This window comes from Physeter macrocephalus, chromosome 19 (genome assembly GCF_002837175.3).
Source record: "Physeter macrocephalus isolate SW-GA chromosome 19, ASM283717v5, whole genome shotgun sequence".
In the NCBI taxonomy this organism is placed as follows: Eukaryota; Metazoa; Chordata; class Mammalia; order Artiodactyla; family Physeteridae; genus Physeter; species Physeter macrocephalus.
Window position 1 is genome coordinate 71,702,094 of NC_041232.1, and position 17,174 is coordinate 71,719,267.

Sequence of the window (17,174 nt, forward strand, 5' to 3'; positions counted from 1 at the left end):
GTTTAGAGAGAGTCCTGGTGCCCTGCTTGGTTCGGAAAGAACTGTCCAGTGAGCGCCGTGCGGTTAGATTTATAGCAGCATGGCTCGGAGTGTGTTTGCTGCCTTAGTCAGCTGTGAGAGCTCCCTGCTGGGGCCACTCCTGGCTGATGGAAAAGCAGCAGCTGGGAAGGTGCTGTTTCAGGCTCTTGCTGTTTAAAAAAAAAAAAAAAAAAAAAAAAATTGAGAGCGAGAGGGGGGAAAACTCCACTAAGTCCACAAGCTGGCATTGGAGGGGGAGACCGCAGTCATGTGGTTCTGGCCATCCTACCCTCTGTCACAGTGTGGATGAGAGCTTTTTGCTCTTATCCAATCATGCCTGGAATGCCGCTTGCCACTTGGGTTATTTCTGCTATCTGTCGCTCTTGGTGCCGCAGTGCTAACGGTTTGGCAGATGGGACGCTTTTTCTTGGAGTTTGTGTCTTTGGTTTTTGACTTCTGGCAGCACCAGGCTTCTTGTTGACGCTCGTCCTCTCCCTCCCTGGCCCTCTGGGCACCATGGCCCATCGGCTTCGGTTTCATTTTGGCTCAGGTCGCAGCAACACAGCCCCCGAATCAGAGATCCTAGACCAGGAGAGAGAAGACGACTTTTTCATGGCATTCCACACGCTCCCGCGGCGGAGCGGCCCTCACCCCTTCACCCCGAATGGAGCAGAGGACGGCGGAGGCGCCCTGCAGGGAGGCGTGGGCGCGCTCAAGCGCAGCACGTCCATGTTCATCCCACAGCTCCTGAGCCCCTTCGACGCGCGGCCCACCCGGAGCTCGTCCGTGCAGATCTCGCTGCAGCGCAAGGCGGCCGACGGGGCCCCTGACGGGTGCGGGCCGCCCGAGGGCCTGGATGGCGACGCGGGCTCGGCTCCTCGGGGCGGCTGTCCGGAGCCCGAGAGTCCCGAGAGCTCCCCTCCCAGAGCGGCGAGGGGTCCGGGCGCGCAGGTCAACGGTATGTGTGGCCGCCAAGTGCCGGGCCCCGTAGCCCCCGACGGCCTCAAGGAGGCCGAGCCCTCGGCCGTCAGGGGCCGGGAGGGCGGCAGCGGGCTCCGCATCCAGCACCGCGCCTCCAGCGCAGACGTGCGACAGGTGAGGCTGACGCCCTTCGGGGCCGACGGCCAGAGCGGCCCATCGGCGCCGGAGCCCAGGCGCTGGTCCCTGCAGCATGTTCCAGATGCTTCTGGAAGTTCCGGGAAGCGGTGCTTTGTCTTCCAGTTGCAGCAGCCGCAAGCCGGCGCGCCAGGGCTGGCCGGTGACTTCAACTTCGGGTTCACTGGCACCAAGGGGGACAGGTTGGTGAGGTATCCCCGCATTCGTCTGGAGAGGAGCACTTCGTACCCCACGCAGCCCCGGGCCGAGCGTGGGAGCCCCACGGAAGAGCGCGGCCACCCGGGCCACCCGGAGACGCCACCTCGGGGCCGCAGGGTGGCTCCCGAAATCCACAGGACCAACTCCGTGGAAAGGACGCCACAGGGTCAGGGCTGCACGTTTAAGATCAGGCAAGATCAAAACGCGGGGCAACAGCATTTCAGAATTCTCGTGACTCGGGGGCCAGAGGAAGCCCCTCCGAGTCCCGAGGAGAGTAACGCCGCCAGCCCTGGTCCCACGGGAGCCTGCGCCTCGGTAAGTGAGCGCGCGTTTCCATGTGACGGCAGGCTGGTAGGGGCTGATTCAAGCCCAGCAAGCTTATTCTCCAGTGTTATTGACATAAACTCCATCTTCCTCCCTCCTGGGAGTTTCCCTGCTTCGGGTCAGTGTAACTTAATGCTTGGCCGGCTTCTGGGACCATGATTTGTGGTCCAGCCTTTGGTAGAGGTCCATGAAACTAATTAGCATCTTAGAAAATATCCTCAAAGTCGAATAACTCTGTTTTGAAAAATCCAGGCAACCCCTTCCCCCCCTTTCGTCCCTTCTGAATAAAAGAATTTTTTTAATGTATTAGTTTTAAGTTAATCTGCAGTGCCCCAACGTGTTGACGTTGGAAATGCATTTAAAAACTGCTTGCAGATACAGCCTGTGACAACACATACCTTTAAAAAATAATCAGTTCTAATGAAGGTGAGAGCATCTCACGTTAAACTTGTCTAGTTTCTTAATAATTAAGTGTTATGTCAAGTTGGACCAGTTCTTCCTAATGGCCTTTAGCTGTAGAGCACCAGCCCTTGTTATATAATGTATTGTCTTTGTTTTTTTGTCCCATTAAGTAATACTGAACAAGCATAGTCACACTCCTGGGACAGGAGGAAATGTGTTTTTGAAGCAGATTGGCTTATGGGCCAAGGCAAGGCGAAACTGATTGGGGACTTGTTAATGGTCAGATTGCACAGCCCTGCAATTTAACACTGCCCACTTGAGTGTCTAAGCTGGACTGCTGTATATAGAATAGTAGGTGCCCTGTCTCCAGCTGTGGAAACAGACGCCCTGCAACAGATTTTGGCCTTTATTGCTCCTGTGTTCTTGCTCTCTCCCTTTCAGTGAAATGGAGCACAGAAAGACAGCTGCTAACTCCACCAAGGCAAATGATGACTGCAGCTTTCATCGTCTGTGGTGGGATGAAAAGTTTCATCAGTTAGCTTTCTTTTACTAATAGTCACTAGCCATTGAGTGCTTTTTTTTAAAGGACAAGCTCCTTATATTTTGAATTGGGTTTTTTTCCTTGAATTAGTCACTAGCCATTGAGTGCTTTTTTTTAAAAGGACAAGCTCCTTATATTTTGAATTGGGTTTTTTTCCTTGAATTTCCTGTGATTGCTGGTTTTGAGGATACAACAGTGAAATGTCTAGGAGACTTTTTGTTTGGGTTTCAGTTGTGAATGGTGACTTTCCAAAGTGGATGACTGAGTATGACTGTGGAATCGTATCGTCTTTGGTGTTGAGAAATATTTTGGGCCATTTGAGTAAATTTTATCACTGCTCCATCATTGGTTTTCACCATTTTGAAAGCGTAATCAGGTGCTAAATGCAAATATTATATTTTTCTTGGTGTTATATAACTGTTTCTTCTTCTTTTCCCTTCTATAAACCCTTTTATTATCTCTAGCCCTTTTATTAGGAAATATCTGAGCGCATTGTCTTGGTCTGAACCAATACCGTTTTTATACAGTGGTACAAATTTCAATAAAATTTTGATAATAGCTTCTATCCTTCAACTCAAGAAAGTACCATCACAACAGGTGTAGGCTTCAATGGGCAGCACAGTTCCATGCTGAATTTGGACCACCTACCACATGAAGATTGGCGCAGTGCATTTCCTAAAGTCTTGACAACTGTTCAGTTATCAGAATTTAAATCATTTTGCAGTTAGATGTTGAGGACAAACGGATTTGTATAATTTCAGCCTCATTTGGCTTGAAGTTTCTCATATGATTAAAAAACAAAAAGAACATACCAATTTACATGCAAGGACCATTCTAACTTGCAAGGGCTATTAGAGTGGAAAATAAATTTCTTCGAATTTGGAAATGCAAGTTCTAGAATAAAGAGCTTTTCTTGGAAAGTAAGTTCCATTTGTGCACAGTAGTTCTTATTTTCGTATTTGTATTTTTGTACACTTACAGAAATTTGTAAATGGTTGGTAGGAAGCTGGTTTTCTTTTAAGCGAAAACTTGTTTCTTCAAGAAGCAAAAACAAAACTTGTCTCATAACAAAACCGTCTGTTCCATTCAACACTTTGTACGTGTTTCATATGGGCAGGGGTGGTAAGTGTAGACAGCAGCTGCCACAGCCTTATTTATCTTGAGGGAAAACATTCACTTGGCGTCTACAGTCTGGCTGCCACCAAGCTTTTTTGACGTTTCAAATATCTGCTGCTTTGGACAGAAGGGCATTTCATTATTAGTTTACGTGAAAAATCGATTACAGTCTGGTTTTTGACTGATGTCAAAAATCTTTCTCAGAGAAAACCGTTCAAGATTCCTCTTGTGAATGTGTTCATATGTCATGATCTATGCCTTAGACCTTATTACAAGGTTACCTTGTTGAGAAATTTTCTCTGTCTGTGCCTCCCAAACATCCGTCATGACTGTCGTGAATAAATCTAAAATGCAACGTGATCCTAAAAAATGCTGATCGGATTCCTGGGACCCCATGTGATCATTGATTTTCTACCTGGTCTGACTCCTCTGTAAAGTAGAATTGGTTTTTAGAGTTATCAGTTATAATCAGCTGTAATATTTCAGAATTCTTACAACTCATCAGTTCAGTTTGTAGCATTTTAATGGTCATTTACGAGTAATTTAGTTATTTTCTTAAATTAGTTTTTTGGGTTCCTTGGTTTGGTTATGAGCTTCTTAACTGCATGACAGTTATTTTGATGAAGTGGGATCACTGTTTACCAGGCGTTTGTGTCCCCTTTCACCATGCTGTCATGCCGGTTTTCTAATCCCACGTTACACTGGGTCCTTGGAAAGTTTCTAGGACTATCTCAGTTTCTTGCTGCTTCAAAATTCATAATGTAAACAGAGTTAGAAGGGCCCACGGCGGGGGCAAAAACACGTATTCTGACACCCACTACATACACTACAGGGAAAGAGTGTTCCTTCTTTCCTTTGTCCCAGGTTCTCTGAATTTTCCTCATGCCCTGTCCGTGGACTTAGACTTCCCAGAAGTAGCATGGTAGTCTTCTGTGATTAAAAATCCATTTCACTGAACGACAAAGGAATACCCAAACTATTTTTGTTTGGTGGGGGGGGGAATTTTAGTGTGAATCTCTTTCAGAGAAGGTGATTTGACTATACAGAACAATTTTGAAATTAGTATTAGTTGTTGTCTCTTGTTTACCTTAAAAAATAACTCTAGGAAAATATGTATAAACCACCCCTTTATTTAAAAGCACCACCACAACAATGCAGCGGATAAAAAAAGCTAGTATTCCTTTCATTGACTTGGTCTCTGATTGGATTCTGTAAACTTTTTCTTCTTGGCTATCTCTCTTAATGTGGTTCTATACGGGCACATTCCAATATTATGGAACTTGAAATTTCAACTTAGACGGATGTTTTGAAAAGTGTAGGCGGTGACATCAGTAGATGTGTATACACACAAACACATAGGGCTTGCAGGTGACAACTCACATCTCTGAAGCACTTCACAATTTGAAGAGTCCCTGCCTTCATTTCACTTAGTCTGTATAACCATCCCACTGTCTCACTCAGCCTTCCCAACCATCATGTGAAATAGTGTTATTTTACTGTTTCCAACCAAGGTATGTGATACTATCATTAGGTGTGATAACTAATGACAGTATCCCATTCTATCATTTTGCGTATATACAGAATAGGAATTTTAAAAATATGTGTATCTTTGCACAGTTTAGAAGCCTGTGTAGCCAAAATACAGTTTAATGCTTTCTGTGATGTGACGTCTTAATGCTGAGAATTTTGGAGATGGCCACTCCATTTGGTGCCTTGGAGCACTGGCCTAATGGACTGGACTGTGCAGATTCCTGACGTGTCCCGGGGGAGTTAAGACTCCCTCTCTGCGTGTTCTCTCTCCTCAGTGAAAGAGGAGGCTAAAGACGTCCAACTCACAGGTTTACGGTGAGGTTTAAATGAGGTGTTATGTTGTTTTTTCCCTTCTTACCCAAGTCTCTGTAATGTACCAGTCGTTCTCCAAGGAAGGTAATTAGGTTAACTGTGAACAGTCGGGTTTTGATCACAGGGTATTAGACACAGGGCAACATGAATTTAAGGCATACCTGGAAATGTTTACTTTAGTAACGGGCTTTGATCTCCTTTCTGCTGTCATCTCATCTTTCCTGAGTATTTGCCCCTTGGATAATCAGCATCACAGAGCCTTAACATTGCCCTGCGATGATGCAGTCCTTGAAAAGACTTCAGTTAATTCGTGAGCTGTGCGTCGTAGAACAGGACCTTTAGTTGTATTTGTGCTATTGAATTTTGAAACTTAAAAATAGTTATTTCTGCTGGCATTTCAGACACGTTATTTGTTTACCATGCCATTTTGGTTATATATATACACACACGCACACATATATATATATTTTTTCCATGCCATGTTTCCAGTTGTTTACTTTTCCTTCTTATGGGCTGTGGCTTTTGAGCAGCAATCTAATGTTATCTGTACAAAATTTTCACGTTATGTGGTTTACAAATGAGGACAGAATTTGGGAATAGGCCTTATTAGATACTGAGTTTTAGAGGGTTTTCATAAATGCTGCAGCTGCTTCTCTTGGCTAAGCTTGGAGGCAGAGTTCCTTGGCACTGAAATAAAACTACAATTTTATAACATGTGCTAATAAGAAAATTGTTATCTCTACATAAAAGTTTGCAATACCAGAAGAAATTTGCTCCATGTAAGAATTATCTTAAATTTAATAAATGTTGGCTGTCTCTGTATAGTTGATGGTTTAAAATTATTTGAGGCTGGGCTTCCCTGGTGGCGCAGTGGTTGAGAGTCCGCCTGCCGATGCAGGCGACACGGGTTCGTGCCCCGGTCCGGGAGGATCCCACGTGCCGCGGAGCGGCTGGGCCCGTGAGCCATGGCCGCTGAGCCTGCGCGTCCGGAGCCTGTGCCCCGCAACGGGAGAGGCCACAACAGTGAGAGGCCCACGTACCGCCAAAAAAAAAAAAAAAAAAAAATTAATTGAGGCTAATCTAAATGGTAGTCTATAAGCAGATTTTTTAATAAAACTAATTAACTGCATATTATTACTGGTGAGATGGATTAATGCCTAAATATATTGACCTTTTTTAACTCCTAATGATACTACCAAGACATTTGCAAAAATGAGGAAAAAGCTGGAAATTCATGGAAGGTGTTGAAATTGTTGATTGAATGCTCCAATACCAGAATATCTAAGTTTCCACTCTAAATGCCAAAAGAAGCTCAGGAAACCCAACCCAGAATTGGCTGGCGATTATTGAGAGGTTTAGTATCCTGTCTGCGATCACCCAGTTCCCTTGATTCATACCCGGCAGCATAATATTCCGTGTCCTACCCAAGAGAGGACGCCAAGACAGTCCACCCGCGATGTAGACCCGACTCCAGTTTAAAGATGAAAAAGGCCTAAGAAGATAGAGTGTTGAAAGATATTAGCTAAAATATGTATTGCAAGAGCTTGGTGATTTTTCTGGGTAGATGGAGATTATGGAAAGATTTTTAGCAATTATCTTGACTGACTAAGCATCACAGCTGTATGATGTTCCCAGTGGGTTTTCCTTTTTAAATCTCTTGTTTACTTATTTATCTACAGCTATATGCTACAGCTTACTTGAGCAAACGGGAATGCAGAGGGAATATAAGAAAGTCAGTCAGTGAAACAGGTGTCCTGCCTGAGTGGGCCCGGATGAAGTTGTCAGTGTCCTGCCTGTTTTGTGCCGTGTCCTGAGTTGACACCTCGGTGGTCTCTAGGCATCACCACGTTTTAACAGGAAGTTTAGCTTTCAGGGTGGAGGATGAAGTAGATTGAATTTCAAGAAGCCTGCTTTTTAATCCCTGATCATTTTAGAACCAAGGACCGTTCTGACACTTTTGAATAGAGTGCTTCATGTGAAGGGAGAGGTCATAAAATGAAATCAAAGTATCATAAATTGAGTTGGAAGGGACCCTGCCTGCCTTCTCTGGGTTGACTGTTGTGGCCACACTTAATGTTACAAATACTTTGTACTGATTCCTTTAGGTGGCTGCCCCAACTACCTAGTCTTTGAAAAGCTCCGTGTTTATTTCAGTGTTAGGTATTGTCCCCTGTACTTGGTAAGCAGAAAGTGAGGAGGTTCCTCTGGGGAGGAAAAGACCAGTGCTTCCCCAAGCAAATCTGCCTTTCAGAATTTACACAGCCTTCTTTTGGGACTTAATTTGGGACTTAATTTTTATAGCTCAAGGTAAGTCAGGTGGCATTGACTTCCCTCATGTAATAACTCTGAGGAATCTGCTTTCAATCCGTCCTCTTTTATTATGTTGTTTACCTCTTTCTTGGGGGCTGGGATGGGGTAGGGAACGTTATCATGTTACGTATTTGATGATTCAAATAGTTTGATAGATTGACAGTTTCTCTTTCCTACTCTGGGGGTCAGTCCAGAACTGACAGACTTTTAAAATATATTTAATGACCCACGTATGTCATAACTCATCCACTTCCTTGAGAGACTTTTTAAAGCTTCATAATCATACTTGTTGAGGGTTTTTTTTTTTTTTTCCATTTTCTTTTAAAATACATGACTGGGTATTTGACTCTTCAAGGAGGACAAAAAAGCTGCTGTGATCCAGTTGTTTAAAAATTGGGTTGAATAGAAGAGTTGAGGTGGAAAAGAAATACCGAAACACGTGTACTAAGCTCCAACCAGAGAACCTAGCACTTCTTCAAAGCGGGGAGTTTTTCAGGCCGGGAGTTCTGTTGTAGGACTAACAGCTTTCTTTAACTTTCCTAAGGAGTCAGGCTGAGTTAAGCACTGCATGCTAACAGCCTCGCTCTTGGTTCTTTATATTATCTCTCTCATGAGTAAAAGTGCCTTAAGCTTAGTATGTATTCATTATGTACTTACCAATTATGCTTTTCCACTTGAAAAAAGAGATACTAAGTTGTAGTGTAACTTTAAACATTTTAATGCAATTTTAATATTTAAGTTTATTTCATCTCTTATCATATCAAGAAGCTGTTTTTTTAAATCCTGATATAATATTCTACACGTTAGCATATATTGTGAGGATGCCCAGCTGTTGCAGCAAAGGACAAAGCAATGAAAATAGTTTTATATAAACACAGCGTGCCTAAGGGCCTGCCTGCACCCTAGGGTGAAATTATACTAGCAAGAGATGCTCTTGTATTCTGAAGTGTGGCACTCTTCTCCGACGGATGTATGCAGGAGCCAGTCTTTATTTTACATTCATAAACTTAAAGAGCTGTGAGTTTCCTTAGGAATTATGTAGACTAGTTCCTTTCCAGTTTAAGGATGAGGAAACGGAGGGCATTATTTTCACACTTACAGAGAATATTCTTTTTATCTCACAAGTGTGCAATAATTATTTTTGAATATACAGCATGTGAAGCGCTGTCAGCAACCTGTCACCCGCTGCCTTTGCTGGGTATCAGCACTTGCACGGTGCCTGTTCTCGTGAAATCAGTGCTTCTGCTGGACATGCATGCGTCATCTGAGCTGTCGTGTCCACTGAACAGAAAGTTCTCTTGGTACAAACCAGGTTTCCCAGCCTTTTGTATTCCAACATTAAGGCATGCTTACACACAGGACAGGATACCGTGGGTCGTGATGGACAGGAGTGATGTCATGCAAGGGGAAGATTGGAACCGGATCTGGAAAGACGACTAGGATTTGTCCTAGCGGGTCAGTGGGAGGGACCGTGTTTTGAAAGACCGAAGGTAGAAACCACCAGTGATGTGGTTTCTATATTTGCCCAAGAATTTCCTTGATCATGATTAGCCGGTTTCAACAAATTGTTTTTTTAATGTGAAACGTTGCTGAAGAATTTGTGGGTATGGTTATTGGCATGAATAATGCCTTTCTTTCCCATCAAATGTGGAGTTGAACGAATTCCTTCCTTGCCTGCCTGCCTGCCTGCCTTCCACAGAGCTATTCTTTGAGCACCTGCTGGGAGAGTAGGAGGGCCAGCGTGGAGGTGAACGTGGCTAAAATGGGCGCAGTGGGATGGGATGTGTCGGCTTTGAAGCCAGTGGTGATGGAGCGGGTACGGCATGGAGGGAGAAGGCTGCTGTGAGTATGCGAGGCTGGCAGGCCACAGAAGGCAGTGAGCCCAGGAGCGATGGACGTGATCCCATTTATATCGTCATGGCCCACGCTGGCTCCTGTACGGGGACTGCAGAGCAGGAAGAGGGAGGCCACAGTAGTCGTAAATGTCACCTTAGAGGGTGGCAGAGCCCGAGCCTGGCCTTGGCTCTTGTCCCCGTTCCACACATTTATCCTTCCAGATCCTAGAAACAGTCATCACTTTTCTCAGGAGTTAGTCTAACCTCAATTCTTAGACTGTCAAACCTTAGTACTTAGACTGTCATGTTCATGTTGCAGTGCCTAGAAAATGGAAAGCATTTATTCTCCTTAAGCAAGTGTTCTTTCAAGATGCTTTCTGCTGCCTGTGTCACGGCAGGATGTGGGTGGATTTATTTTTGCAGGTTTGCACCAGGGAGTCTGCTTCTGATTTGCAGATTGCATTTATTATAAGGCATATTGTCCATTAATGAATAATGTGTGGGCTACAAAGCAGATATGCAGCTTTTAAAATAGCTCATTTATTCTGCAAGCCTCACCCCCAGAGACAGGCAGTCCCTTCAGAAGTGGCGTCCGGGAGCAGGGGTTTCTGCGTCTTCTCCCCCCGATTCCTAAGGTCATTGTTTTTGCCCTCCGGTTCATCGTGTGTTTCCTTGACGGGCTGAGGCCTTGAAACACGGTCACCGTCTCAGTGCATGGAGAAGACATGAGACGGGGAGAGAATTCTTAAGTCACTGCTAAGGAAATTGATGCTCCTTTGTCTCAGCCACTGGCAATTTCCCCGATAATGTGGATTGAGACAAAGGGAAATACCAGACTTCGTGCTTTGTACTGATGTCCTTCCTGTGGGCATCAGAAGGTGGCCACAGCCAAAGTGTCCTCATTGCTTTGAACTGACCTACTAAGGCCTGTGCAGAGGTTCTGGATTTGGAGAAGCCAGTGGAGTCCTTGGAGAGTGGAAAGTTTCATTGGAGAGAGCGGGCCTGGGAACAGTCTCTCAACCGTACAACCAGGAAAGGGGCCGGGGCAGGATGCGAAGTGGTTCAGAGGCGCCTCCCTTACTAAGTGGAGCCCTGCGATCCGCTGATCTTTGCTCCCAGAACCCTCCCTCCAGATAGTTTTTCCTTTTGAACAGGTTTCTTATTTTGCTGAATATGTTGCAATCTTCTCTCAGTGGCCAGGTGGCCTGTGTTGGAATGCTGGTGTGTGTTGCCAAGCAAAACAGATGCAGGGAGATTTGCCTGAAGTGGGGGGAAGGGGGGGGGGCAGGGAAGGTCGGTTGTATTGGGGCCAGGGCGGGGCAGGACTAAATGGTGTTTATCTGCAGAATAGAGGGTCTAACACAGGTTTAAAAAGTCATTGCTTCACAACTCTCGAAAATCATCCTAGGTTCATGCCAGCATTTCCAGGCCTATCGAAGGCCTCTTTTTTATTTCCCACCCTGCATTCAGAATGGGATTTAAATGGTTCAGTACAGCAGGAAGAATTAAGCCACTGGTTATCAGATTTTTAATTTTATTTTAATGTATTGCTCTTTCTGCTTATTAATCGGTTGACTCTTAATGGAATGGAATCTGCCAAGGATGATGCAGACTGGGTAAGGAGAATTTCACTGATTCTGATTGTCCAGCTCGTTCAAGGACCCCTTGGCTAGGAGTGATTGACTGTTCGGGGGAGGGTGGCACCCCAGTAACTCTGGCGCGCAGTCAGGGTTGAGAACAACTAGTTTAAGAAGTTAATGCTACTGACAGCCTAAACCTGGGTTTTGAGTTGGTTGATAACCCCTGGTGTAAATACCGATGTAGCGCGTTTATTCTCACATGTTCTTTCACTTTTGTTTGTTCCTGCGGTGGCTCTTTCTGGAGGTGGGGTGTTCTTCTGTGGCTGGGCCCACAAGGTGAGTTTCCGTGCAAAGGAGGCTGTGCAATACCTGTGTTAAGAGCAACAGAGTGTTCCAGGTGGGTATTTGCAGTGTATATGGAGAAAAGCTTTTCTCCCAAAATAGCTTAGAAATGAAAGCAATCGTTTTCTCCTCAGTTTCCAACTTCAAGAAGCACGTGAAAGTGGGATTCTCATTCTGGACCGGCAAGACCGGTCTGTCCTGTTATATCTTACCTGCAAATATGACTTTTCTCCAGGTAACAAAAGTTATCTTCCTTCTGTAAATATTAACTGAGCGCATTTTTGTGGCTTTTGAAAACGCCGCTTCTTGAAAGTGTTGACCAGGCGTCAAACTTTCATGAATTTCAGAGAAGTGGTAATAGGTGCTTTTCTTCCCTGTAGTGTTTAAAAGCAGAAGTGCAAAGGACTTTAAAGGTTACCTGGGCCAGTGTCTCATTTTTTTAAACAGGAAAGTGTGTGGCATGTCCAAAGGTACACAGGAAGAGGGTAGCAGAGCTTCAGTACCAGGCGGCTTGATGCCAGAACCGCTCTTCTTCCTGCTACACTCCAGCTACGTCTTAAGGGTCTTTTGCCAGCGAACTGTCCAGGGGTGGTTCACATGATTCTCTTACTCCTTTTCATGCCTTCTTAAGTAGAACATTCTAAGCATATCTCAGTGGTTTTTTTGTTTTTTGGACTCACTGTTACCCTCACAGCCATGGATTATCGTATAATCTAGTCATTCTTTATGGAAATGTTTTATTAATGTTGCTATCAGGGCTTAATAAGGTATATAATACACTTTGCTTCATCATTAAAGTTCTCAAGACGTCCATCATCTCTGAGATGAGTTTGCTGCTTATTGTTGATTTCTCATCTCTGTTGCTCATAAGTTACCACTTTTTAGAGCTGTGAGTATAGTAGCCCGCCTCCCTCTTACCTGCTAAGGACTTAGAAGGTGTTTAAGGAAGTTTGTTAGGATTGTTTATGAAGTGAGACTAAATAGACTGAGAGTAAGGATTTGAGTCGTTCTTTTATTTTGTTTTGTTTTTTGCTGTACACGGGCCTCTCACTGTTGCGGCCTCTCCCGTTGCGGAGCACAGGCTCCGGACGCGCAGGCTCAGCGGCCATGGCTCACGGGCCCAGCCGCTCCGCGGCATGTGGGATCCTCCCAGACCGGGGCACAAACCCGCGTCCCCTGCATCGGCAGGCAGACTCCCAACCGCTGCGCCACCAGGGAAGCCCTGAGTCGTTCTTTTTGAATAAAGGGCATGTGGTCTGTCTTTTGTCTTTCTCCCCAAGCCCTTTGCCTGTTTTATTCGTCTTTGTCCTTGGAGCATGTCTGGAATCAGGTAGATTATTTTAAGATTTAAGTTTAAGAATTCAGTGGGATAGAATCTATGCCAGCTGTTCAGCATAGTTCCTGGCACTTAGTGGTTAATAAATGTTAGGTGTTTTTACTATTATTCCCTCTGAAGAAGATAAAAGTTCTTCACAGATGTTTAAGGATTGGATACCCAGCAAACCTGTCAGCTGAATTTATTTGGCAAACACGTTTGTGGTTCATCTTAATTATTATTGCTGCCTGGGTCTTGTCCTTATCCTTTTAGAGTTAATGAATTTTCTACTGGACTGTATGGAAGAGCTATGAAAAAAAAAAAGAAAAAGTATTCTTACAAAAAGATTTTAAGATTCACTAAACTACCAGGTGTCAGCCAACTTTAGACTTTAAGTTAAAAGGACCTTCAAGGCTTTAGTGGTTTATTTGTCTTTTTTTTTTTTTTTTATACTAATTGAAGTGTAGTTAATTTACAGTGTTGTGCTACTTTCTGGTGTATAGCAAAGTGATTTATTCTCTTTTTTAAAGGCCAAACCAAGATCACTTTATGACAGTGGCTACCTTTCCCCTAGAGGTATTTCTGGAAGAGTTCTTTCTGATTCTCATTAAACCCAAACAGAGTTGTCATAATTTAAAAGTTACCCTTTAGATCTGTAAATTATGAAAACCAAATTATAAACCAAAATGTACGGTTGATTATAGATCAGTAATTTTATCAACAGTTATGTAGTTGCACATATTAATTGTGTATTTTGCTATCGAGTAGAATAAAAATGTAGGAATTGAGTAGTTTCCCTCATTGATTACCATGTTTGTTTGGTAATAATTATATTAAAATCAGTCTTTATTTTTCTTTTTGTATATTTTCCACGCTTCACACTGAGTGTGCTTCTCTCTAATCTAATCTCTGAATTTCAGGAGTCTATTAATAAGTGTGTGTAAAGAATTAGTTGCTGATTTTGGATGTGCTTGAAATGAGATTGTCAGCAAATTACAACTTCAAACCTAGGACTGTGGTTTGTTATAGATTGGACATCATCCCTGGTATAGAAGATAAATTCCAAACGTATGAAAGATATAAAAACTTCATTACTTCTGATATTTTTTTCATATATTAGACTTTTCTTATATGCCTTTAAGATATTTAAAGTCTAACATAATATCATGGATAGTTTTTCACCCCAGACATTTTATTTGTGTTAAGGTTTTGTGATGTTAAATTTTGGAAATTAGAGACTAGAAAACAAATCTTTACTGATGAAATAGTAGCTGTTTATTTACTAAGCCCAAGTCTCTCGGTGACAGCTGTGGAATAAGCTACAGTTCAGTGGTAAAGCTGGCAGGAAATTAATATTATTTAATGCAGCCTCCCCTGCTTTAACAAAAAAATAACTCCAGAGAGGTTGTGTGATTTACCTGCTGTTGCTTCCTTTATGAACACGAAGGTCAGCAAGGATAAGTGACCCTTCTGAGTTCCTTTTACATTCCAGGTGCTGTTCTAGAGATGCAAGTGTTGAATAAGAGAGACATGGCCACTGCTCTGGGAGGCTTATGTTCTAGCTACTGTGGTTATTATAAATAGTAAAAAGACACTACTAAATAGAGTATTTCCATAAATATGCCAAAGGACGTAAGCAGGAGTCTGAGACAGAGAAAGTAATAGGGAGGCCTACTTGAAGCAGGGAGATCAGGAGAACGCCCTCTCAAGAGCCAGCTGTGACCGAGGCCTGATGTGTGAGGTGTGGGCTGCGTGGGTGGAAGGGAGTCCAGGAGGAAGGGACCTTGCGCCTGTGCACACGGAGGTCCTGCATGGGGAAGGGAGTTGGGTGCATTGGAGGAGCTAAGAGGGATCATGATGAGGCTAGAGTATAGAGAATGAAAGGGGTAGTGGCCCAGGGGGAGTCTCAAGACATGCCAGGACCCCAGGTCTTTCACATCAGAGAATACGTCCTGTCCGTAAATCACATGGAGGCACCTTGGTAGATAAAAAACTTGAATTAACTCAGCTTCCCTGGAGCCTAGGAAAATAAAGTCGCTATTTTTAAAAGTACAAATCATCTGCTTTTCTAGAGGGAAAACAATCAGCATCTAATATCACCTTTGAGATTTATGAAGGGTCCCTCCCTCCAGTGTTCCTCCGGTTGATAGGAAGGCACCTTTAAAAAAAATTTTTGCTGAAGTATAGTTGATTTGTGGTGTTGTGTTAATTTCTGCTGTACAGCAGAGTGATTCAGTTATACGTGTGTATACATTCTTTTCCCTATTCTTTGCCATTGTGGTTGATCACAGGATATTGACTATAGTTCCCTGTGACCTTGTTGTGTATCCATTCTGCATATAATAGTGTACATCTGCTGACCCCAGCCTCCCACTCCATCCCTCCCCCGCACCCCCCCGGAAGGCACTTTTGGTTTCCTTTTCAAAATTCTGTACCACATATTTTGCCTCTGCTGAGATATAAAGACAGGACGGACAGGAATGTGTGAGGACATAAAGGTTTCCTTACGTGTCTTTAGATTCCATCTTCACTTCTGAAATGTTTGACAGAGAAGTGTAAGCTGGTTTGGTTTGGTTTTGGTTCATCAGACGCTGTGTGGTTGTTGACAGTTGGGTGTTGCAGACAGGGCTTTGTGACCTGGTAACGAGTTGGGCTAATGTATGTATCCGTTCAGTGAGCTCCTTGCACGGTGCTCTGTTTCAGACCAAAATGGTAGGTAGGCTGTGTGACCTTAAAGCGCAGATTTAAGTCTGGCCCTAAGACCATAGAGATTATATCAGCATATCCTTCTTAGAGTAAACATGGGAAGACAGTGTGGCAGAGCAGGGCTGGCTGCAGATGTTTTCATCCCTCCCCCATCAAGAGGTAGCGTGTATTTCCCCTCCCCTTGAATCCGGGCTGGCCCTGTGAATGCGGTGGCAGTGAGGCTGGGGTCCTTCTACATTTAGTCTTTAAAAGACCTGGCAGGGCTTCCCTGGTGGTGCAGTGGTTGAGAGTCTGCCTGCCGATGCAGGGGACACGGGTTCGTGCCCCGGTCAGGGAAGATCCCACATGCCGCGGAGCGGCTGGGCCCGTGAGCCATGGCCGCTGAGCCTGCGCGTCCGGAGTCTGTGCTCCGCAACGGGAGAGGCCACGACAGTGAGAGGCCCGCGTACCGCAAAAAAAAAAAAAAAAGACCTGGCAGCTTTCGCTTCCTGCCTTTTTGGGAGCCGGATCCTTCAGGATCCGGCTGCTGTGTAAAGAAGCTTCAGTTAGCTACATATAGAAAAGCTCCGGCTTTCTACCATCCCCACCAAAGTGCCCAAAAGGTGAGTGAAGCCTTGGACGTTCCAGCCCCAATCCCCATCTAAATGGCTCTGGTGGGCTTTAGCCCCTACATTTCAGGGTGGTTTGTTAGCAATAGATAACCGAAAGAGACAGGGTCCTTACTTAATATTCAGTCGTGGGGAATTTAATCCTTGCTTGTTTGTCAGAGCCGCCTCCTGTAGGTGAGCTCGGCGGGACGTGGGGTGATGGAGTGCCTGGACAGCTGTTTTCCCGGAAGCTGGAGGAGGGCAGCCTCGCACAGGATGGGCAGACCAAATAGCTCAGGGATGCACTTGCTTGGACAGCTGAGAAACAACTGCAGTGGCCCAAAGGAGTGGGGAGAGGGGGTGTTTTGCTATCAGGAATGGAGTTATTCAACTTGAAAGGAAAAAGATGTATAGTTTAAGGAAATCCATCACGTTTCTAGAAGTTGCACTAAGAGGAGAATTCTTAGCCTAGGCCCTGCCCCAAGATCCAGTTATTTGTTAAAATCTAGTTTAGTAGGTGAGTGGTGAAGGATTTCTTCCAAATAATAAAGAATGGTTTAATATAGGATGATAGTCTTAATTTTCTCCCCTCTGAATTGCTGGTGAATTTCAGGGTCCAGAAAAATTTCATTTACCTTGTCCTGTAGGCCCTTGTGGTCATAGCAGTTGGTAAAGTGTTTTTGTTTTTGTTTTTTTCTGTAGCAGGTGCTCAGTAAGTGGGATCAATTTAGTTTCCATAGTAATTTGATTCATGTCACATGTAATTTAGCTCAGTTTGCTCTAAAGCAAAATCTGTTGCTATGTTTAAAATCACAACAAGGGGCTTCCCTGGTGGCGCAGTGGTTGCGCGTCCGCCTGCCGATGCAGGGGAACCGGGTTCGCGCCCCGGTCCGGGAGGATCCCACATGCCGCGGAGCGGCTGGGCCCGTGAGCCATGGCCGG

General features: G+C 44.5%; 1 protein-coding gene and 1 long non-coding RNA gene across 13 annotated transcripts in view; both read left to right on the top strand.

Annotated features, from left to right (window-relative positions):
* NEDD4L (NEDD4 like E3 ubiquitin protein ligase) overlaps window positions 1-17,174 on the top strand; it is a 347,561-nt gene that overhangs the window by 204,864 nt on the left and 125,523 nt on the right. For 2 of the 12 annotated variants that reach the window (XM_028480029.2, XM_028480030.2), the window contains exon 1: window positions 256-1,647. The exons of 2 other annotated variants lie outside the window; for them this stretch is intronic. In XM_028480029.2, coding sequence (XP_028335830.1) covers window positions 535-1,647 — 1,113 coding nt within the window. In that variant the 5' untranslated portion in view covers window positions 256-534. Of the gene's footprint in view, window positions 1-251; window positions 1,648-17,174 lie in introns of those variants that run through there. 8 more of the 12 variants (XM_028480025.2, XM_028480028.2, XM_024132315.3 and 5 more) reach the window with 7 other exon arrangements.
* LOC129391571 (uncharacterized) overlaps window positions 11,028-17,174 on the top strand; it is a 13,276-nt gene continuing 7,129 nt past the window's right edge. Inside the window, exons 1-2 of the long non-coding RNA XR_008615924.1 lie at window positions 11,028-11,679; window positions 11,759-11,859. This is a non-coding gene — a long non-coding RNA (uncharacterized lncRNA). The remainder of the gene's footprint in view (window positions 11,680-11,758; window positions 11,860-17,174) is intronic.